The sequence below is a fragment of the Eleginops maclovinus genome, chromosome 4, assembly GCF_036324505.1.
Source record: "Eleginops maclovinus isolate JMC-PN-2008 ecotype Puerto Natales chromosome 4, JC_Emac_rtc_rv5, whole genome shotgun sequence".
Lineage (NCBI taxonomy): Eukaryota > Metazoa > Chordata > Actinopteri > Perciformes > Eleginopidae > Eleginops > Eleginops maclovinus.
The window spans coordinates 6,505,005-6,525,137 of NC_086352.1; the positions used below are offsets into that span (position 1 = coordinate 6,505,005).

Sequence of the window (20,133 nt, forward strand, 5' to 3'; positions counted from 1 at the left end):
TTTTGTGGTGGTCTTGGCTTATATGTGAAGTACCAATAAACTGAAGGGTCATGAGTTAAAAAATAGGCTTTTGGGGGAGTTGTGAGATTTCATCAACTGCTCCAACAAGACGACAAACTGTTCATTTTCAAGGGATTCTTTTTCTCATAGGTCACTCATTGTGCCTACCCTATTTTTGCCAATTGGCATGAAAACATACACACACCTTTGTACCAACACATTTGACCTCCATGCCAAATGTCAGGCCACTGGGACTGCCAAATGGTTGGGAATTTTGAGTGGATGGGCAATATGGAAATAATTTGCCTTAAGAAAGCATGTCGTTGCACAACAGCAGGTAAACCTTGATGTCGTGTGGCAAACAATTCCTGTGTTAATATAGCACTACAAATATCCCTTCTCTTCTAGCTCTGTGATCCCTGGTGGGGTCTTTTTTCAATATCGTGCAGATCTGACGTCTAACAGCAACTACAATTTAAAAAACTCCAACAGAAACTTGTGTAGACAGGTATTGATTAGGCTGTCCATCTTTCTCGAGGACACTTCGATATGCGGAGAGTAGAAGCCAAGGATAAAACCGCTGACCCTGTGATTATAGGATGACCTGTCCCACCCTTGGAACCACAGCCTTTCATCTAAAGGCGCTCTCCATCACTTTGAACAAACAGCAGGTAACACAGATCATTCACTGAACGCACGGCATTCAGCTTTGAGAGAGATTTCGATGCAGACGAGATTTAGTCAAATTTACACATCTTTATAAGACAGGACAAAATGGAAAAGGAGATCGTCTGATTGTTTGAAGACATTTTCTTAAGAGAGTCACATTAATACAAAGATCTATCATGGAATACCAGTATGTTATATACTGCAGTTGTTATACCACATTTTTATATTCTGTAACATGTGTACATGGTAATATGCCAACTTTGCTTCAAAAAGTGTTCAGTTAGTTCATCCAAGAAAAGAAAAAACAAAAGAACGTTTTAAACAATATTCAACTCACCATGAAAGGATTACAATACCCTGCAAAGGCTCACGGTCTGTGTCGTAATGTCTTTAAGCGTTTGTCTTTACCACGAGAGAAATCACAAAAACTCGATGCTTTGGGTAACTCGTTGGATCTGATCCCGCCTGCCATGTAGAAGTACTCAAAGTAACTGAATGGTCATTAATGATGAACAACGTCCCGAGGGGAGGGGAGACAACACTGTGACAAACTGTGAGGAGTCATATCAGGATAACTAGGAAGAGATGTGAAGAGTTTCCCTCCAAAGCGCTACTAAATATCCAGATACAACATAAAGGAAAATCGTTGCCTGAGGTTTATCATTCAGTGTCTGAGGAATCTACAGAATCCACTCTGCAAAAATGAACTCGATCTGAGCACTTAATTACGAACGAGTCATTTAAAGTAATTTCATTTGGTTTAAGTTTGTTTCTTTTTGGAGGTTCTCTTTTTTGGCCACATTTTGGAACAAAACTCTTCAGTTCAATTTAATAATCCCCCCCCCCCCAAAAAAAGGAAAAGAGATGGAGAGGGCAGAACCACACGGTTAGCTGATCCACTTCAGTGATTAGTATTTTTGATGTACCATGTAGCTGCTTCAGTGGCTCCTCTCTGGCTTTAACAGAAGAGATGTTATCAAAGCAACAGGAGGGTGTCAAACCACTTCTCTGCTAATCATGCAAAGGCCACGAGTTCAAGGAAGAATAATTGACCGTAAGTCTGGTACAGCTGACGGGAAAGCACACAGGATCATAAAAACTGCATGTTTGTCTTTGTTTTATCAAGTTAAGCAGCCACTGTGTTTCTTCTCTCTCTTGTGAAGTGACGGGATCGTCTTGGTATTAACCTCAAATGTTTGTAATGAGATTTGGGGAAAGGAGCTCACCTGTGTTCTTGCCGAGAGTTAGACTGGAAGATTGATACCACCTCTTGTGTCTGTAAATATAAGGCTACCTAAAGCAACTGGTTAGCTAAGCATAAGATTAGCTTAGCTTTGCTTAGCTTCAGGTAAGGATGTCATTTGCGTCCGGAGGAAGACGTAACGATGACATTCCTTTTACAGGTAGGTTGTTTTTGTTACCTATGGATAAAGACAGGCATGCAAATTCTTAGCTAACTCCCTTTTTTCAGTCTTGATGCTAAGCTAACCATCTCCTGAGCTTAATATCACACTGATACAACTGTGGTATGGATCTTATCAAACTCTCAGCAAGAAAGGGAACAAGTCTTTGTTCATTTTCCATTACAACAAAGGTTTTCTTGAGCGTGGAAAAGCAGTTTCACACCAAAACGCCTAAAAGTGACAGAACAGTTTCTCAAAGCGTGTGATGTGTTTGAAGGATGTGGTGTAGGATTTTACTTTTCAACACATTATTCTTTCCATAAAAAGCATATGAACTGGGAGGTGATCAAGAGGCTTCGTCACCTCTTTGGAAAAGTGTCGTGTCGATGGCTCAGAGTCTCTGTGATTCGCAGTCAGCTGCCTTTTCAAACTGCCCTTCAGCTTAACCACAAAGGACAATTTACCAGCACTGACACAGGTGCATCCCAAGAGAAATCCCCTCTAGGTTACGATGAAAACAAATACCATAGCTTTATACTTTAGCCACCCAGATCACAGTCAGAAAAAGAACCAAAATAACACCCGAAAAAAATAAGTTAACATAATTTTGACACATAGAATTTTACAATATGTACATTATTTTTAAATTAAAATAGATTTGTCGGTTGTCTGATTGGGTAGGTCCTCTACAGAGCGCTCCTTTTTGATTTTTTCAACCATCCAGTGTTATTCCACATTCGCAGAGTTCCCATTGGAACGTCAAAGCCAGCCAACCAGAGTGCAAGTAAGGCTGCCATCGTCCAATCGCCCAATAGTTTGTCGGTGACGTCTTGGGCCGAGCCCTTAATGCAACACCATTGGCGGACCCCTTCAACACCCTGACAAAAAGAAATAAATATAAAATATATGTAATATTTCTATATATATTCATAAAACCAAACCCAGGATAGATTGTAACTCTGATGTGTGTCCTCTCCGTAATATAATCAAACTGTGGCCTTGTTCCTTTTGCCAGTCCACTTTATTCCCATCTCCATTTTTGTGTATTTTTGCAGTTTTTCGGGAAAAAAAGAAAAGAGAATTCTTCTTCAAACCTGTACATCTTATACGGAAGTAAACAAAATGTAAAAGTGCGTGTTTTTTGAATATGTTTTATCCACTATATCCAAAAGTGTTGCAGGCACTTAAGTCCTTCCCAAACATTGTAGGTGTTGTTCGACAGTGGAGTAGGTTGGTTTGGTTATTCCTGGATTCGTGAGTCGTTCTTTCATGTCCGGCCGCTGCTAGCCCAGGATGTCCAGGTACACCGGCGTGGCTTTCCCCATGGCGAACAGGACCTTCTGAATGTCCTTAATGTTCAGTCGCTGCTGCGGTTCCCTCTGCCAGCAGCCCAGCATGATGTCGTACACCTCCTTGGGACAAATCCGTGGCCGATCCAGAACCCGACCCTGGGTTATGCACTCAATAACCTGCGGAGGACACAGGGCAGTGGAGTGAGACAAACCATTTTCACTGACTGATTGCTTCGGTTCGCCCATAATGAGAAACCACTGACACTGAGCAGACTGTCCTTTGAGGTTTGAACTAATGAAACTGAGATGAAAGAATAAACAGTATGCATTCACTCTTAAAGGTGTCCAATATTAAAGGGGAACCAAGATCTCTGCGCCACAAAATAACAACAGTCTGAATATGTGCGGGGGTGGATGTTGGAGGTGTGGATAACAGGGGGATTGATCATCTCTCTGTTGGACTTGAGCTCTAATTAGCCTGATGACTCACTCAGCTGTGACAATTTGACTTTATTTGTGTGCCAATTCCAAGCCACTGTCGCCTAATAGAATAGATAGGGATCTTTGTGTGTGTCATGATGGCGCTGCACTGGAAAACTTCACAAAATATGGTTTTTGGTAGTTGTTTTTACTTTAAGCATTGCTGAAACCACATCAAACATTAGGTTAGTTTTCGGGTTATGAGACGTAGTCTAATTAGAAACAGAGGTAAATAGGAAGTCCTGTAAGACATGGTGTCATGCAATTTCATGCTGCTGCTTCTGAAGCCTAATTATCTGGAAAGAATGTACAACACACCCAATCTGTGCTTAAATAAACATCACTTCTGTGTGGTTATTACTCAAGAGGGTCAGCAACACCTGCAATGACAGAGAACTGCAACAACCGAGAGGGAAAACCCAGGTTTATTGTTCCACCTGTTGCACCTCGTCTTGTCACCGACAGACAGCCTTGAGACTCAGACAGAGGGGACAGAGCCTCACTTCCTGCAGAGACATATGGAGCCTCTCTTTGCACAATTCCCAGAACACAATCACAAGTAGTAAAAGGCTGCAGTGGTCATGGCAACAGCCTCCGCCGAAACAGATGTGAGGTAATTATCCTCTGAATAAACATGAACGGCTTCTTTTATTAGCACCGATATTGTGGTTTTACCTTTTCTCCAAAAAGACAATATTCCTTTTGAGCGGTTAACATAGCTAATGAAAACTCATTCCACTCATTCTATGTTTACATGCACACTGAGTTTAACCATTCAAAACACAGGATCGCTCAGGGGCATTGCAATAATTTGGCATATCTAGAAACCTGTTGACCATAAATGTAGACTATGTTTTACCCTTGTGTTGCAAACTGTGGGCTAATCGTGTCTGACACACAGAGCTTTAAACCAGCAAGAGGTTTAGCAAACTGCTCACAACCTCAAGACTTATATTCTGAATGCATCGTATACCAAAGAATGCTCCTGAAAACTAAACAACCTCTGCATATCTCAGGTGTCGTGTTAAAAACCTACACAGAGAATAACATGCTGTTCACATGACCCGTAACGAATGTTCTCAATTTGGGAATATTAGTGATTAACATAGAAGGCTACCTAACTAGCGTGCTGTCCGAAGGTTGGCTAGCTGTCTTGCTAACTCCACCATGCTTTATTACTAGACTGATTATAGAAGATAGGACCACTAGCGATGGGGCTAACACATGGGAAAGACAAGCTACCTCGCTAATTGACAGCTAACAACCCTCCCCATTTTATCTGGTACCAGTCTAATCACTGCGAACAGGTCCATTCCACTCTCATCCTGTTTCTATGCTATACACAGTCGCTTTTGGCTTTGGACACAGCAATGGTTTGTAACAGAGAAGTGGGGGGCAGTGAAAGCAAAGAGTATATTTCGTCCCCCTATAGTTCTGTGATCCCTAGTGGGATCATATTGCTCGTGATAAATGCAGTACTACTCCAGTTAACAAGCAACTCGCTGCACAGATAAGCAGCGGGAGTCTCAGCTGCAGGGAGGGAGGATCAGCTGCACGGAGAGCGAGGCAGGAGGGCTGCTGCTGAATATGAAAACTTGGAGACTAGTTCATCCTCGACCTCTGGTACTGTAGCACCATTATTTCTGCAAAATGTTCACATGGAGTATATCTTTCCACATTTTATCATCTAGTTCAGCTCCAGGGCGGTTAACATTATCCTGTTTCTCACCGCCTGGCAGTATCTCCTTCTCTATCAGCTTACTTAAATCTAGTTTACCCCGTGTGAAATATAAAAAACAATGTTTATTATGGCTGCACTATTCAGTCAAATGTCCTGTGCTTTATGTATTACCCATCCCGCCCCCCGCCCCAGATTCAGACAGAACTCTGCAGCAGAATACGCTTCCAGACACTGGTACTGGTGCTGTGAAGGGATCTGGTCCTTCCTACATCCAGGACATGTTCAAACCATACACTCCAACACGTGGAATTCGCTCTGCTTTAGCTTGCTACTCCGTCACTTTGAAGTGGACTCAGGTAACCCTCAAAAAAGACACGCCTGTTTGCTATCCTGGCTCCAAAATGGTGGAACAAGCTCCTCAATGATATCAGGAAAGCTGGAAGTCTACACATCTTCCATTGCAAACTGAAAACCCACATGTTCAGCCTGTATCGTTATAAATGTAACCAATGCACCACCATTGCGGAGGCCTGTTTGAAGAGAATATGTCAGCACTTCTTCTCGTGATATTTGTTAGATTTGAAAACCTATAGAATTTGAAACCAACTGCTGTGGGTTTGAACACAGATTCAAATGGCTGATGACTTCCAAACAAGTTACCTTTACCCTGAAATGTGTTTCATTTAACCAATACTTTCCTTTGTAATCTGTCTGTGTGTATGATATCTTTCCTATTTTAAACCAAGGTTATAAAAACATGTACTTAGGATTATATCAGATTCAGGGTATTTGGATAGTGTCTCTCCAGTTCTTTAAATGAGTTATACATACTTTCTGTATCATGTCTGAAACCATATTCTCAAGCTTCAGAGAGTTTATCGGGGCGTCCAATCTCCATTCTGTCTTAGATTGCACTTTTGAGCTGTTTGTAGATGAAATAAATTGCATTGGTTAGTTGGCAGCTTGGAAGTTTCAAATGTCTTTACAGAGAAGCAGTGAAGCCGACAGCGGAGGATAAGGCGTGTTTGAAACACAGAGTTAATTCATCATTGTCACCTATACCCAGTCCTAATTGTTTCTGTAATGTATTATAGTGTAATGTGTTGGACACATCTGAATAACTGAATAATAAGTACAATATTCCAATCTAACGGCACCTGAAGACAGAATTACAACAGAAACAGATTGTGGAGTTTCACTCTTGGGGCTCTGACACACTGTAACGCCGTGCTCATCTCATTGCGTCCCGAAGAAGGTTTTCGGCGGTGCAGTTTAATCAGCTGAGTGTTTCATTTACAGTGTCTCAGAAATCTTTCAGCTGCAGAAGCGCAGGAATATGGAAATACCGATTTGTGTCGGGCCCAAGAACTTATTGATGTTTGAACTGGAATACTTATGAGTTCGATGCATGCCAGGTTATTATTTTAGGTCAATTTAATTTTCTCAATATGCCCCGCTTTACAAGAGTAAACCTAATTGAACGTTATTGATTCCAAGCAGAGCCTCCAATGAAAAAACAAACTCATCATGGGTGTTATGTAACGTGGCATCTTGTCTGGTGGCAGAGCGGCATTCATTTATCACCTCGTTGGACCAGCGCCGGTCTCAGAGAGAGAAAAGGAACACGAGGCAGTAGATTAAGATGGAGAATGGCAGTGTTCATTTAAATCCAATTGAGTGCTGCAGAAATGAGTCCTCAACCCAATATGAGTCAGCGTTTTACCACTTCCTGTTCCCTTGCCTGGAAGACAATCCTTTTTTGAATGTGTTTTTGGAAATAAGCCTGAACTAAGGTCTGTGATTAACACAAGCTGAAGAGATGCTCATGTTGAACACTAAATTTACCCTTTTTGACATGAAATACATCAGTAAATACCCCACAGGTGGATATCTTGGTAGTCTTATGTGTCCTAGAAATGGCGGTTGCTAACAAGCGTCTAAAGGAGACAACCAAACGCCATCACGGCCCAAAAATCCGCCACCTTTAGCTTAGCGGTGGTGATCTCATATGAGCATGATGTAGTCATTTTGTAGCCTGAGGTGAGCATTAACATAACCGTAAAGGAGTCTTTTTCTGTACTATGAGAATCCAATGGAAATATCCCAGTGGCTTTTTGATGAGGGAACAACCGGGATGCTAAATCCAGTGTCAACGTTTATATAAATGCTTCTTTTACCTCATTGTTGCCCAGCTGAAACCAAGGCTGCTTCCCATAGGTGAAGATCTCCCACAAGATGACTCCAAAGCTCCAGACGTCGCTTTCCGTGGAGAACTTCCTGTACATGATGCTCTCTGGGGGCATCCAGCGGATAGGTAGCATGGTGTGTCCTCCAACCTGAGGAGAGGCAAAGACAGGGGATCCTTATTACATACGAAATGTTGTGGCTGAAAGCACAGATTAGAAAATCCAGTCATCAACACCGCTCCCAGGCGCCGGGGGATTAACTGTCCTCGCATGTAACCAATACGACGGGCTTAACATCTCATGAATGTGTGAAGTGCAGCTGTGTGTTGACACTGAGGCAAAACAGGTAAATGCTGACTTATCTGCCACCTGCTCTGTATCTATTACAGTGTGTGCAATTCCATAGTTTATTGTATTAAAACCACCCCTTTGTTCTTGATGGAAAACAGCAATCTGCAATCTGTTCTGTGCAGAATCATTGAACGGGGGATCGAAGCCTCAAAGCGGGGAATTGAATGTGGTCTAATCAGGGTTTTGAAATAAACCCCAATGTAAAGAAAACTGCTGCATGCCTGCTCATAGTTAAGATGTGGATGCTAACATGTTTGAACTCTGCATAGGGATACGTAAACCTCATGCATTATTAAGTAAGGTACCAACAGAGAGGGGGAAGTATGGCTGTCTCCAAACCAGCAACACATGAAATGAAGTCTGCGTGCTGTAAATCCTCTAAGGCTGGATATTAATCGATCCAACAATCGTTCATTAATCATGCTCGCTCTCAGCTTCCATTAGCAGGCATTGTTTTAAAATCTATTTTCCATTCATGTCGGTGACAGGGTTTTAATGAGGTGGACAAGAGTGATGTGGGAATAAGAGGGAAGTTCAGAATCCTTGGACATTATTATTTGATGATTGTGGAGCTCAGGCGTCAGAGTACACCATCGACAGATCTCACTTTAGCTACAGCTGTAACAGCATGCTGAACTACTGCTGTGGTTTCTTTCAATCCTAAGAGCATAACAACTTCAAAATCAGGCGTGTTGGCAATTTGGGAAAAGTAAATCAATACTTTTTTTGGCAACCATTGTATATTATTCTGCTAGTGCATGTTTTTCAGATGTTTCTGAAAGGGTTTCAAAACCAAGAGTGATTATCTCTCCTAACACCAAATCTCTTCTATGGTTGGCACTTTTCAATCATCCAATATATTGGAGTGGTTTGTATATTAATCACTTGAAAAATATACTATTGAAAGATTCCTCTCTAAGGAAGAAAGTTATACACTATATTTATGATCAACTGTTTGATAACCGAGCCCAAAATCAAAAGTATGAAATCTTGAGGGAGGTTTTGAATTCCTGTCTTAGTGATGAGAAGCAGGAAACCTTTCATTGAATGCAAAGAAATAAACCATGTGAGACTAAATGCAACATTTCTTACAGACTACAGTTGATTTAATAGGATCTTATGTGCTTTTCAATGTGTACAGTCCAAAACCATTCAAAGAAAGGATTTGGGACAGTTCTACCTTTAACTCAATATCATTGTGTTCTGAGATTAGACTGTTAAATAAACAGATACAGCTAGATCCTAAAGCACGTTGTTTGATGCACGCCTCACAACAATATCAATAATGGGTGGTGGAGCCAACCAACCAAGCAACCAACCAAGCAACCAACCAAACAAGCTACCTACCAATCAACCAACCGACCGACCGACCGACCAAGCAACCAACCAGCCAACCAAGCAACCAAGCAACCAACCAGCCAACCAACCAACCAACCAACCAAACAAGCTACCTACCAATCAACCAACCAACCAAGCAACCAAGCAACCAAGCAACCAAGCAACCAAGCAACCAAGCAACCAACCAGCCAACCAACCAACCAAGCAACCAAGCAACCAAGCAACCAAGCAACCAAGCAACCAACCAGCCAACCAACCAACCAACCAACCAAGCAACCAAGCAACCAACCAGCCAACCAACCAACCAACCAACCAACCAACCAACCAACCAAACAAGCTACCTACCAATCAACCGACCGACCGACCGACTGACCAACCAACCAAGCAAACAAGCAACCAACCAACCAGCCAACCAACCAAAAAAAAGCTAATTTCTTACCCTTTTGAGAAAAAGATAACTGATACAATTAATAATTCAAGCAAACACGTATTATCCAACCCAACTGCAGTACATGATCTCCTCATTGTATGGACTTTGTTGCCCCATCACTTCTTCCCTTGGTGATTTTTTATGTCATTGTCTTATTTGATGTCATGTTGTATCTCCCCGTTTGAATCATGATAACAATAAGATGGATTTTTGAGTTTTTTTGGAGGTTATCTTTAAGTCTGTGGAAGTGCTCCTCCTGCCGCCTATCAAACAATCATGTATCATCCATCCATCATCACAACCACTCATCCATTCGTGAACTCACTGATCCAAAGATCCAATCCTAAATCCATGCAGCCATTTCAGCTCCTGAGCTGCACATATTCTGAGCTCAAAGACAAACAAAATCTAAAACACAGTCAAACATACTCATCATTAGGACAACCTCTCGCTGCATTCGCCCTCACATGGTTCCTACGCTCTGTACCTCTGGCTTACTGCAAAATCACATTCATTTAATTATAATATGCACTTCTCCCAACTCCATTTACCAGCTCCAACATCTGTGTGCCTTCAGCTGTGAGCATTGTGTGGCATTTTAAGGATAGAGAAAACAGGAATAAAATCATCTCAAGTCTTGCTAATTACCTCCTGGTTCTGCAGCGCGCTCAGTGCACATCTCCTTTGAAAGTCAAACACAATCTCTGCGTGTCAGCTCCACGCAGCTCATGACTCTTCCGGATGTTTTAAAGAGATTTGTCATTCTGCCAAAAGGTTGCTTCTTCCTGCACGTTTATACAGAACGTCCTCTAGTTTGTACACTTCATCGAATTTGTTGCTGAGTACGTTGACTCTGTTTGTCTGCCTTTATTTGTCCTCTATTTATAACCTTCTCTAAAGTCCTGCATTGGGTTGCACCAGTTACTTGTACATCAATTGATTAGTCAATGTTTTTCTAAGCTCTGAGTTACAAACAGTCATAGCACTGACACAACTCTTATGAAGGTAGTAAAGGACATCTATTTAAAACCAACCATGGTAAGTCTTGATCTTAATACTGCTGTTTCATATTCCCGGGTTTGATATAGTTGACAGTTACTAGACGGATCAGAAAATGGCGTTGGATTCTCTGGCACAGCCGTTCTATTTCAAATAATATCTCCAAGAAAAGTGTTTTTCTTCTTTGGTGCTCAAATCTAAAATGAACAGTCATGAAAAAGAGGAGTCCCCCAAGGGTCTCTTCTTGGCCCCTCTGTATTCAACATGTATACCCTTCCAGTAGCTCACATCTTGACGATAAACTAAATATAATACCATTGTTATGCAGATGACTCTCACATTTACAAGACAAACAGCCCAGATAAATGTCAACCATTACAGTCACTGTAAAAAGCATCTGGATGTGTTACCAAACGTGAGTTGAGATAAGTGGTAAGGGGATTGGCAGACACTTTGGAGAGCACAAACGAAACATTGAGGCAGGATGACTGGACTTTCTGTTTCTGTGCTCTACCTACCTTGCACCCAAACATGACTCTAACTGGGGTATGAACCAAAAAGCCACTTTTGTGTACACTTACAACTTTTGAAATGCAGTCTCATTAGAAATGCTTTGAATTGTAAATGTGTAAATTCGTTGCCTAAAGCAATTAAGGGTGTAAACAGGAAGTTACTGTAGCATGACTTATGTGTTTCCGATTTCGTACAGAGACATAGCTTGAAATCAGTGAGACGTTTCCCATTTTGCTAATCTAGCCAATGTTAGTTGGTGATGTAGCCGACAATACCTTTCACGAAAAGTCATTTTTAAAATGGTCTTCCCCTCGTGACGTCATTGTTAATCATCCTTGTGTATTGTCAGGTCAGATATGTTGCTCATATCTTATTGCTGTACCGCTTGTACTTTTGAATTTAGCTGAAGGGGTTGCAGCAAATGTGCAAGCTAACATCAGCCTTGCCTAGCTATGTAGAAGTTACAAACACTTGTTCACACTTATATGGAACAACAGTCGAAGCAACAACTAGGGCCGTGACTTTTACAAGAGTCACTTTAAGTGTCCAAAAAACAAAGAGCTTTAAATAACTGTTAAACTGAGACCTTGTCGAGCAGAAGAGCACCATCATGGTTAGTGAGGCTTGTTATGACTTCAAGGTTGTTGTATCCCTCTGATATTAAAGCTACACTGATACTACCTCAGGCCATATTGGACCTTGGCGCTTTTTCTCGCAACCCCTTGTTCACTAGTCTCTTAAAGAACACTGTGTACTTTGTAATGAAAGTAAGATAAGGCCTTTTCTCACATTTAGCACACATCGATATTTGTACACACGGCCTGGAGGTCAAGAAAACTATTAGAGACGGTTTTGTAGAACAATACCTACAGTATATGCTGACTGTGAATCAGTGGCACACTCCATTAACCTCCACAGTCAAACCTCAGCTCTTAAGAGCATTTCAGCAAAACAAATGGAGGCCATCATTTCGTTCCTTACCCCCTCACTTAAAAACAATCTATAAAAACAGTGATTGCACACCTTTGACTCTTTCTTTACTTAGAACAAGTTGGATTCAGGAAAAACATCTTCAAACTTAGGTATAAATAAGAGGAGTTTGAGGTCATATTTGTTATAACAGATACATTATTCCTTTCACTTCTCAGCACACTGTGTTCAACCTTCTTATTACCTCTCATTTATCTTAAAAGCTCCCCTGTATATTACAGGTCTCAGATATATGCAGGACATGTCTCTGATTGGCTGACATACCAAACAGATCATTGTAAGCATCCCATAAACCCCTCTGTTTCAGCCCTGTTACTAAAGTGCTGATTCTGTAGCTTTAAATGCTAATGAGCTGCTGCTGGCCACGCCCCTCTGTGAAGGGATTGGTTAAAAAAACACAATGGGGCTGTAGAAGGAGATTCACATGGGGGGGGGGGGGGGGGTGTTGGTTACCATGGTTGGTTATTGGCTAATGGTTGCACAATACATTTCAGCTCAACCCTGCTTCACATTGATACAACATCAGGTTTCTACTAATCCCACTCAGGGCTCTCCTCAACAAAGTGTATCTCAGCGTTGTAATGTGAGGAAGGGACTTTTGTGTCGTTTTCCCCAAAGTCCTCCAGTCACAGCTTCACTAAAACTTGCCCAAAGGCATGTGAAGCATTTGCAGAATATCAAAGAGAGAACCATCCTTTCCCTCCAAATGTTCCCTCCCCCCCCACTCACAGACCAAACTAGTATGAAGCTCCACCACCTCGAATCGAAGCTGTTGGTGTTTTTCTTCAGTGCTAGCACAGATAAAACTGTCATTACAGTAAACATCAATCTGAGAGATGTTCTGGTAAGGTGCCCTTTCTTTAGGTCTAGAACACCAACAGAATTTATTGCCCGTTAAAGAGTGAATTTTGTGACGGTGGGGATGGTTTCCCTTTCCTTTATCTTCAACATCGTGCTACCTCAGCACTGCAGTCTTCAACAATTTATGTTTGCCCGTGGCTGATTGCACCTGAGGCAGGACGTCCTCCACGGCACAGGGATCATCTAAAGACTCAGGGCTCATGCTGAAGACATGGTCAAGCTCTCGGTGCAACCCTTGTCGTACTACACAGTCATCAAAGGAGACGTTGTCATCAGATATATCCTGGAGCAGCCATGTTTCCGTAAAGCACATTAAACTACACTACAGATACTCTGTCTGACTCCTTGCTAACGCTGTTAGCTCGTCAATTTGATTAGCCAGTGATCTTATGTTGCGCATGATGAGAGGGGGGAGACATGTATACTGGGGATAGCTGTTATCTCAAACACCAATGCTAGCCAGCTTTAGCTCGACTAGCTTTTTTCCTGGTGTAAACAAGGTGGCAATGGGGTTGCTGCACAACAGTGCCAAATCAACGAAGGAAAACGTGAACTAAACATCTCTACATGACAGTTTAGAGATTTAACAGCCTGATAGGGTCCTAAGAGAAGTAAGTAGGGTCAAATCAGAAAGTTGAAAATAGTACAAATCTAGAAGGAGCAACTGGCTGCATGCACGGATGCAGTTGCATGTGCTACCCGTGTATACCTCCTGTAATGCTGGTTATCCTCTCAGGATTGTACACTGCAAAAGAAAGGTGGTCCAGTGCTACACCAACCAGTACATGATGATGAGCCAAGCACTGTAGTTCCAGAGACAGAAAGGATTGAGTTTCATTGCGTTTGGCAGGTCTGATCGCCATATTTTGTCCGGTTTATTACCTCAGCTTTCTGAGAGACCAAGTCTTTCCCGGAGACCGTGCTGATTGATTCCCTTCTTAACCCACACGCTAATTTCCCGGGGTTCCACTGCAAGATAATGGCCCAATGAACACTGACTTGTACTCCACCTGGTCTCATTAGACATGACATGTTTTAGTATTGTACACAACATTAAGCCAATATCGCCCCTGTTGTGTAAAACCTCTGCTCCGAGCCGAGCAGGGTGGGCTGAAATTGAAGTAGAGGAGCAGGCGAGGGGCTGTATACCAATCTGTCCCCCTGTGGAGCTTTACAAAGATTAAACAAAATTAATTAAGTTCCTGTTAGTCTAAATGACTTATCTGAGGTCCACCCAGCCCATTGCACGCAAGGCTAAACCTCATCAGATGCATACTAATGATTCCACCGCTGCCGCTGTGGCGAAGGGCTTTAAAACTGGCTGACTCTCTGCTTCCCAAATGATTGTATGCTATCACCTTGGGTTTTTGTCACAAGGCCATGGCAATTAGCTTGGAACATGGGGGGAAAGACATAATAAAAATAAAATAATTGCCCCAGTAATTATCCTCATCTTTCTCACTCAATGTCACATGGAGACGCCGGCATGCTCTGCGGGGAGTGAGGAATGAGTCTGGGGCTTTTTTGTTGCTGTGTAAACTGGATTAGTGCTCTGCCTGTCCCACCGTGGCAGGGGAGTGATTGGATTAACGGCGTGGAGAGCACAGCAGCATGGCAGGGGGATAGATTACTGGCCCAGTTGGGCTCTGAGATGGGCGCTCTGTGGCCTGCAGGGAGCACTGGGAGGACCTAGACATCTTAAAGGGCCTAGATAACCATCGACACACACTCTCCCTTTCCCTGCTCTAACCACGCCGCTATCTCTGCTCTCCCCGCTCAAACAGCAGCGAACAGAAGTTCACTTTTAGAGGCTATGATGTCCATTAGGGTTCTACCTGCTGCGCTGCTGCAAGTGGAGATAAAGTGGTATCTACTCTGGCCGCAGCACGCCAGTGGGGGGTGAAAGTTTCTGAAGGATTTCAAAAACACACTCACTGTTGCTACTATGCAATTTCCACATTCACATATTTCCAGTATTTATCTCTCAGGTCCAACTGGAGCAATTAAATATGAAGATGGGTGGCTCCTTAGTGTCGCTGTGGCTTCCAACCGACACTTTGAATATTAACTCTGGCCTGTGATGCTGTTAGAATCACAACCAATGTATCAGAGTGCCTTTTACGTGGGATAGATTTAGTGCTAACTGAAAAACAAGACTCAAGCTGTGTCCTTAAAAGAACTCCAGACATTCTGAATCACATGAACAGGAAATTCATTTTACTGCAGATCTGCTGTGAGCTAGCCAGCTAACGTAGCTAACCTTCAGATATACTGACAAACACTTCCAGTTATGAGACAGACTCACTCGGCCCACAGAGGCAGTTGTCCAGCTTTATGATACTGAAACTACCCAAGCGCTCCGGTCCCAGCTGTGTGCACCACTTTTTAGTGTCCCCTGGTCTCCGTTGTGTTGTGAGCTTCTTGCAAAGGTTGGTTTATGTAGATTTTTGGTGGAGTTGTTGTTTTCTGAATGCTGTGCATGTTTAGTTAATCTGGTGAGGATGTTTCTTAACCTGCGTGTTTAAATTTGTGTTTTCACTTTTATATTGTTTCTGGAACTGCAGTTTTTGCACCTGTTGGTCTCCGTATGATTGACATGGTTTTAGTTTTGTGTGTGTATATCTTCCTGATTTACTTTGAACTGTATTTTCTTCTTGACCTGTTTTCCGTCCTGTGTCTGATTGGCTCATTGTGTCACCTCCCCTCCCCAGCTGTGTCTTATGTGGAGGTGGTTAAATAAAGAGCTTTGTTCATGTGGTTTCACCTGACTACCTGAGTAAAGGTATTTATTAGTTTGAACCTTTGTCTGTAATATGGCCAAACAAGTTAGATATTTTTGAAAATCAAGGATTTGTTTGAGTGAACTCTAAAACTCAGAAATGAAGAACGCAGTTTTGACATCTATTTTCTCTTAGTGCATCGTTCGACTGAGTGGGGGGCTAACAGTGAGGCCACCTCTCTGTGGCACAGTATCACTTGGGTTAAATACTAACGTTAGGAAGGTAGCATACTCAAAATGACAAAGTTTCACACTTAGGATTAAACAAACAACATGCAACACGGATCTCCTCATAGAGCTACAGCCCAGACCGTAACCGAGCATATTTTCTGAGTGTTGAACTAGTATTCCTGCAACCTGAAACCAGACTTCCCTCTGAGAAAAACAGCAGCCCCTCCTTTATTCCTTGGATTTATGACTCAATAACTTGGTGATTATATAAGACAGGAGTGCTAGACTAAGAGGAAAAAAACATGGCCCAAGGAGAGAGGCACAACAGAGTTGTTCCTGCCTTCATGCAGCAGTAATAAATATGGCCTGTGTACTCATTAGCACCGAGCCGCATACAGTTTTGAGGAGCTTGTGCTTGATAAATAATGCAGCAGAGGAATGTCTGTTTGATCCTGGAAACCGAAGAAACCTGGGGACCATTTTTCTTCAAAGCAAAGCAGAGCAGGTAGGCAGAGGCTTGCTGGCAGAGGCACAAAGAACACAAAGTCCTTGAAACTGAGTCATTAGATCAGAACATTGTTAGAGTTTGATAGCCATTAGTCTGATTTAAAAATCTGGCTTTAAAACTATTTTTGTTTTCCAAGCCCAACGCTGTAATTGTTGTTTCCTAACAAAGGGTGGCTGGACTCTCCGTTTTAAACACCCTCCTTTACATTCAGACAGTGTTACTCATTGGACTGGAGAACAAAACACTGCCACTGCTAAATGAAAACACTCAGGCTGTGAGCAAGTCCCCGGAGGAAAGTCTGCAGAAGTTTTAATATTCTCCAGCAAAAAAAAATAAAGCAAAGCCTCCTCATCTCCTCCTCTGCCAGGAAAATATATATCCCTGCTCATAACTTACACATACCTGCAGCTTTCAGACACATTTCTAACAGACGTTTACTTCACGACACCAGGAATTGGATTCTTACACAAATTAAAGTGCCATGTCACCACCATGGGAGCGGCTCTCTCAGACCCTCGATTCAACATTGCTAATTAATATCGTACAAATGTCACTGGGTGTTGTAGGGAAAATGACGGACGGAAATTAGCTGTCAAGAGCCGTCATATTTCTTGCAATGCGTATTGTGCCGCGCTGCAGTAAAGAAGACATTCAATTGAAAGAAAGCTGTCATTACACTGTGAGAAAATAAGATAACTTATAATGATGTTTAAGGAGCGCTGCTGATTGACAGCATCAGGGTGTAGCTCTGGCACTTCCTTTATGAGGAGAAGTCTGCAGTACGCATAAGGCGGGAAACACATGCCACATTTTCTGGAGTGTTCACATCCAGGTGTCAGGTGAGGACCAACAACCAATCCCATCTCTCCTGTCATCAGTCTTTGGTGAAATGAGAAATGTATTGTTTACTTAGCTTTAGGCAAACGTTAGCCAGAGCTTAAGGTCTGTGCAGTGTTTCCACTTTATATATTTTAGCTCTGCGGTTAAAACTGTCACATGTGGAACCGGCTCTATTTTATAAATAATTAGTATATACATCGTCAATCGGAGATGGTCTCACAGTTTAGTAATTACTGTGACACAACGGCGTTTTCGAAGGCCGTGTGCTTCAGTGATTAAACATGTACAGAAGAGGATTAGGGCCACAAGTGAAGCAGTTTTGGAGATTCAACCAAAAGTGACTTATTTTTGATTTACCGGTGACATTGACTTCTGAGATTAAAGTCAGAATCAGAATCCAGAGAACAAAATTCAAAATGTTAATAAAAACATCTAAAATTATGAGAAAAATTCTGAATTTAGAGGAAAAAAAAATCTGAATTCCCAAAAAAATGGCAAAATTCTGAGAAAAAAGTCAAAATTCAGACTTTTGTTTTTCTTACTTCTGACTTAATTCTAAAAACTTGAAAAAGAAAATCACTTTTGGTTTGATCTAATCCTGAATCCTCTTCCGTAGACATGAGACGTCACGTTGGCTGAAGAACATGAAGATTGGAAAGAGGCGGTGGTAACTAAACGTCTCCTTCATCAAAAATCTGAACATGGAGTAACGACCCGAGTATATGATGTGTGGGGGCCCTTTGAGGTTAAGTGAAAGAGCTTTACATACCATAACCTGCTGTACTATAAAGCGTTTCTGGCATGAGGGTTAATAAACATCAGTCAGACCGTGATCGAATGGCATGAGCTCTTCAGTTTGTCCCTTAGACGATGTTCCTGCAACATTTCTGTCAGAATGTTTGTCCTACTTTAATGCATAGGCACCTTTTGAGCATTCACTGTCATGTACACCTTCCTGAGCATGCATAATTCAGAGCTGCACCCTCTGAAGTCAGGAGAACATTACCTAAATAATGTGAGGCGCTGCTATAACACAGCTACGGAGCCGGCGCCGTGCTGCCGTGGGCCTCCATGTTCTGCAGGTGTCTCGTTTGAAAACCACACAAAGCGCTTTCAGAGCGGGAGGAGCGGGAGGATATGACAGATGGGTGTGATTTAGGACAATATACATTTCTTTCTGGAGATGTTCCCCCCTGCTGCGGAGTGTCTCGGGATTCAACGAGCGTCAATAGGACGAGTCGGCGACGGGGAGGATTGTGTTCTTGGCAGGGCGCTGCTATTTATAATCACTCAACACAGGGAAAGCGTCCAAAACTGTTAGGAGCTCCTTATCTGTGGGCTCTGTCAATATTCCTCTGTGTGGGCGGGCAGTGATGCTATCACAGCGCACCAACAGCAGCTACACACACACACACACACACACACACACACACACACACACACACACACACACACACACACACACACACACACACACACACACACACACACACACACACACACACACACACACACACACACACACACACACACACACACACACACACACACACACTTGCCAGACTAAATTCAAACCGACACTGGTCTTTTTCTCCGACAAACACTCTCCTGGTTTCTGCACAATCCAACATCCGGATCCTTCCTCACTGCAGCCCGTGTAGGATCAGTTCATTATTCAATCAATGATTTCACTGGCAAAACTTTCCCTCTCTGTAGTTGTTTTTAAGATGTATCTGGTTGCATAACACAGCAGCTCGTTGCACCGCTAACATGTTGTGTTTACATTTTGCAAAGAAAGAAGCTTATAACTGTTCAGACAAGAGCAAACTGGTGAAGCATTTAACCTATAAGGAGGAGAACCTGCTGGCTCAATTAGCTGTGACGGAGACTTTAGAGACAATTAGATGGACCACCACAATAAACACACACACAGTATGTGGAGGTTATATTGTAAGGACTTGGAGTTACGTATGCAATTCATGTGCAATGGTCATTAAAATGCTTGAGTGGGCTCAAAAAATGGCTGGTGATGTTTGTTTTTTTGGGCCATTCTGTCAATTTCCCCCAATATGAAAAGTGTTTACTGACTCACAAATCAGATATGCTTTAATGCCATAGCAAGATTTAGTAATATTTAGATAGACACAAGTGTAAGAAGGGATAAAAAGGTCAAATTACACAAAGAAAGTCCTGTTAAAACGTAGAGATATGTCTCTTAGACTGAAGAAGTGTTTTTCTACTTAAATAGTTCCCAGATTCCTCAGAATTTGAAAACTGTCCGGACTCTTTTGTAAGCTGCGTTTGAGAGCGTTGAGGAGAAGGAAACAGTAACGTGTCTGCAGAGAGGAGGAGGTTTTAGCCCTGCAAATGTCAGAATACCTTCATGAGCAGGGGTCAGACCCGTACCATATCTAGGATGTTTACCTCAACTTAATTGCTCATTGGTTTTCTAATATTTCATCTAAAATAAAGTCAGAAATATAGACACATATCTCTGTAAACGTGCATATGAGGCTCCGACAATGAGCACCACACAGAGTTTCAAAGACAACTGGGAAATGTTGATATTATGAGGATGACCTTCAGACAAGATAGTAAATATAAAATGGTATTCTGATGTAATTCTGTTATAATTCCTTGTT

General features: G+C 42.2%; 1 protein-coding gene across 1 annotated transcript in view; it reads right to left on the bottom strand.

The window, feature by feature from the left end:
* Nucleotides 1-795: 795 nt before the first annotated feature.
* Nucleotides 796-20,133, bottom strand: part of ntrk3b (neurotrophic tyrosine kinase, receptor, type 3b) — a 221,978-nt gene continuing 202,640 nt past the window's right edge. Inside the window, 2 exon segments of the mRNA XM_063880534.1 lie at nt 796-3,541; nt 7,703-7,861. Coding sequence (XP_063736604.1) covers nt 3,356-3,541; nt 7,703-7,861 — 345 coding nt within the window. The 3' untranslated portion in view covers nt 796-3,355.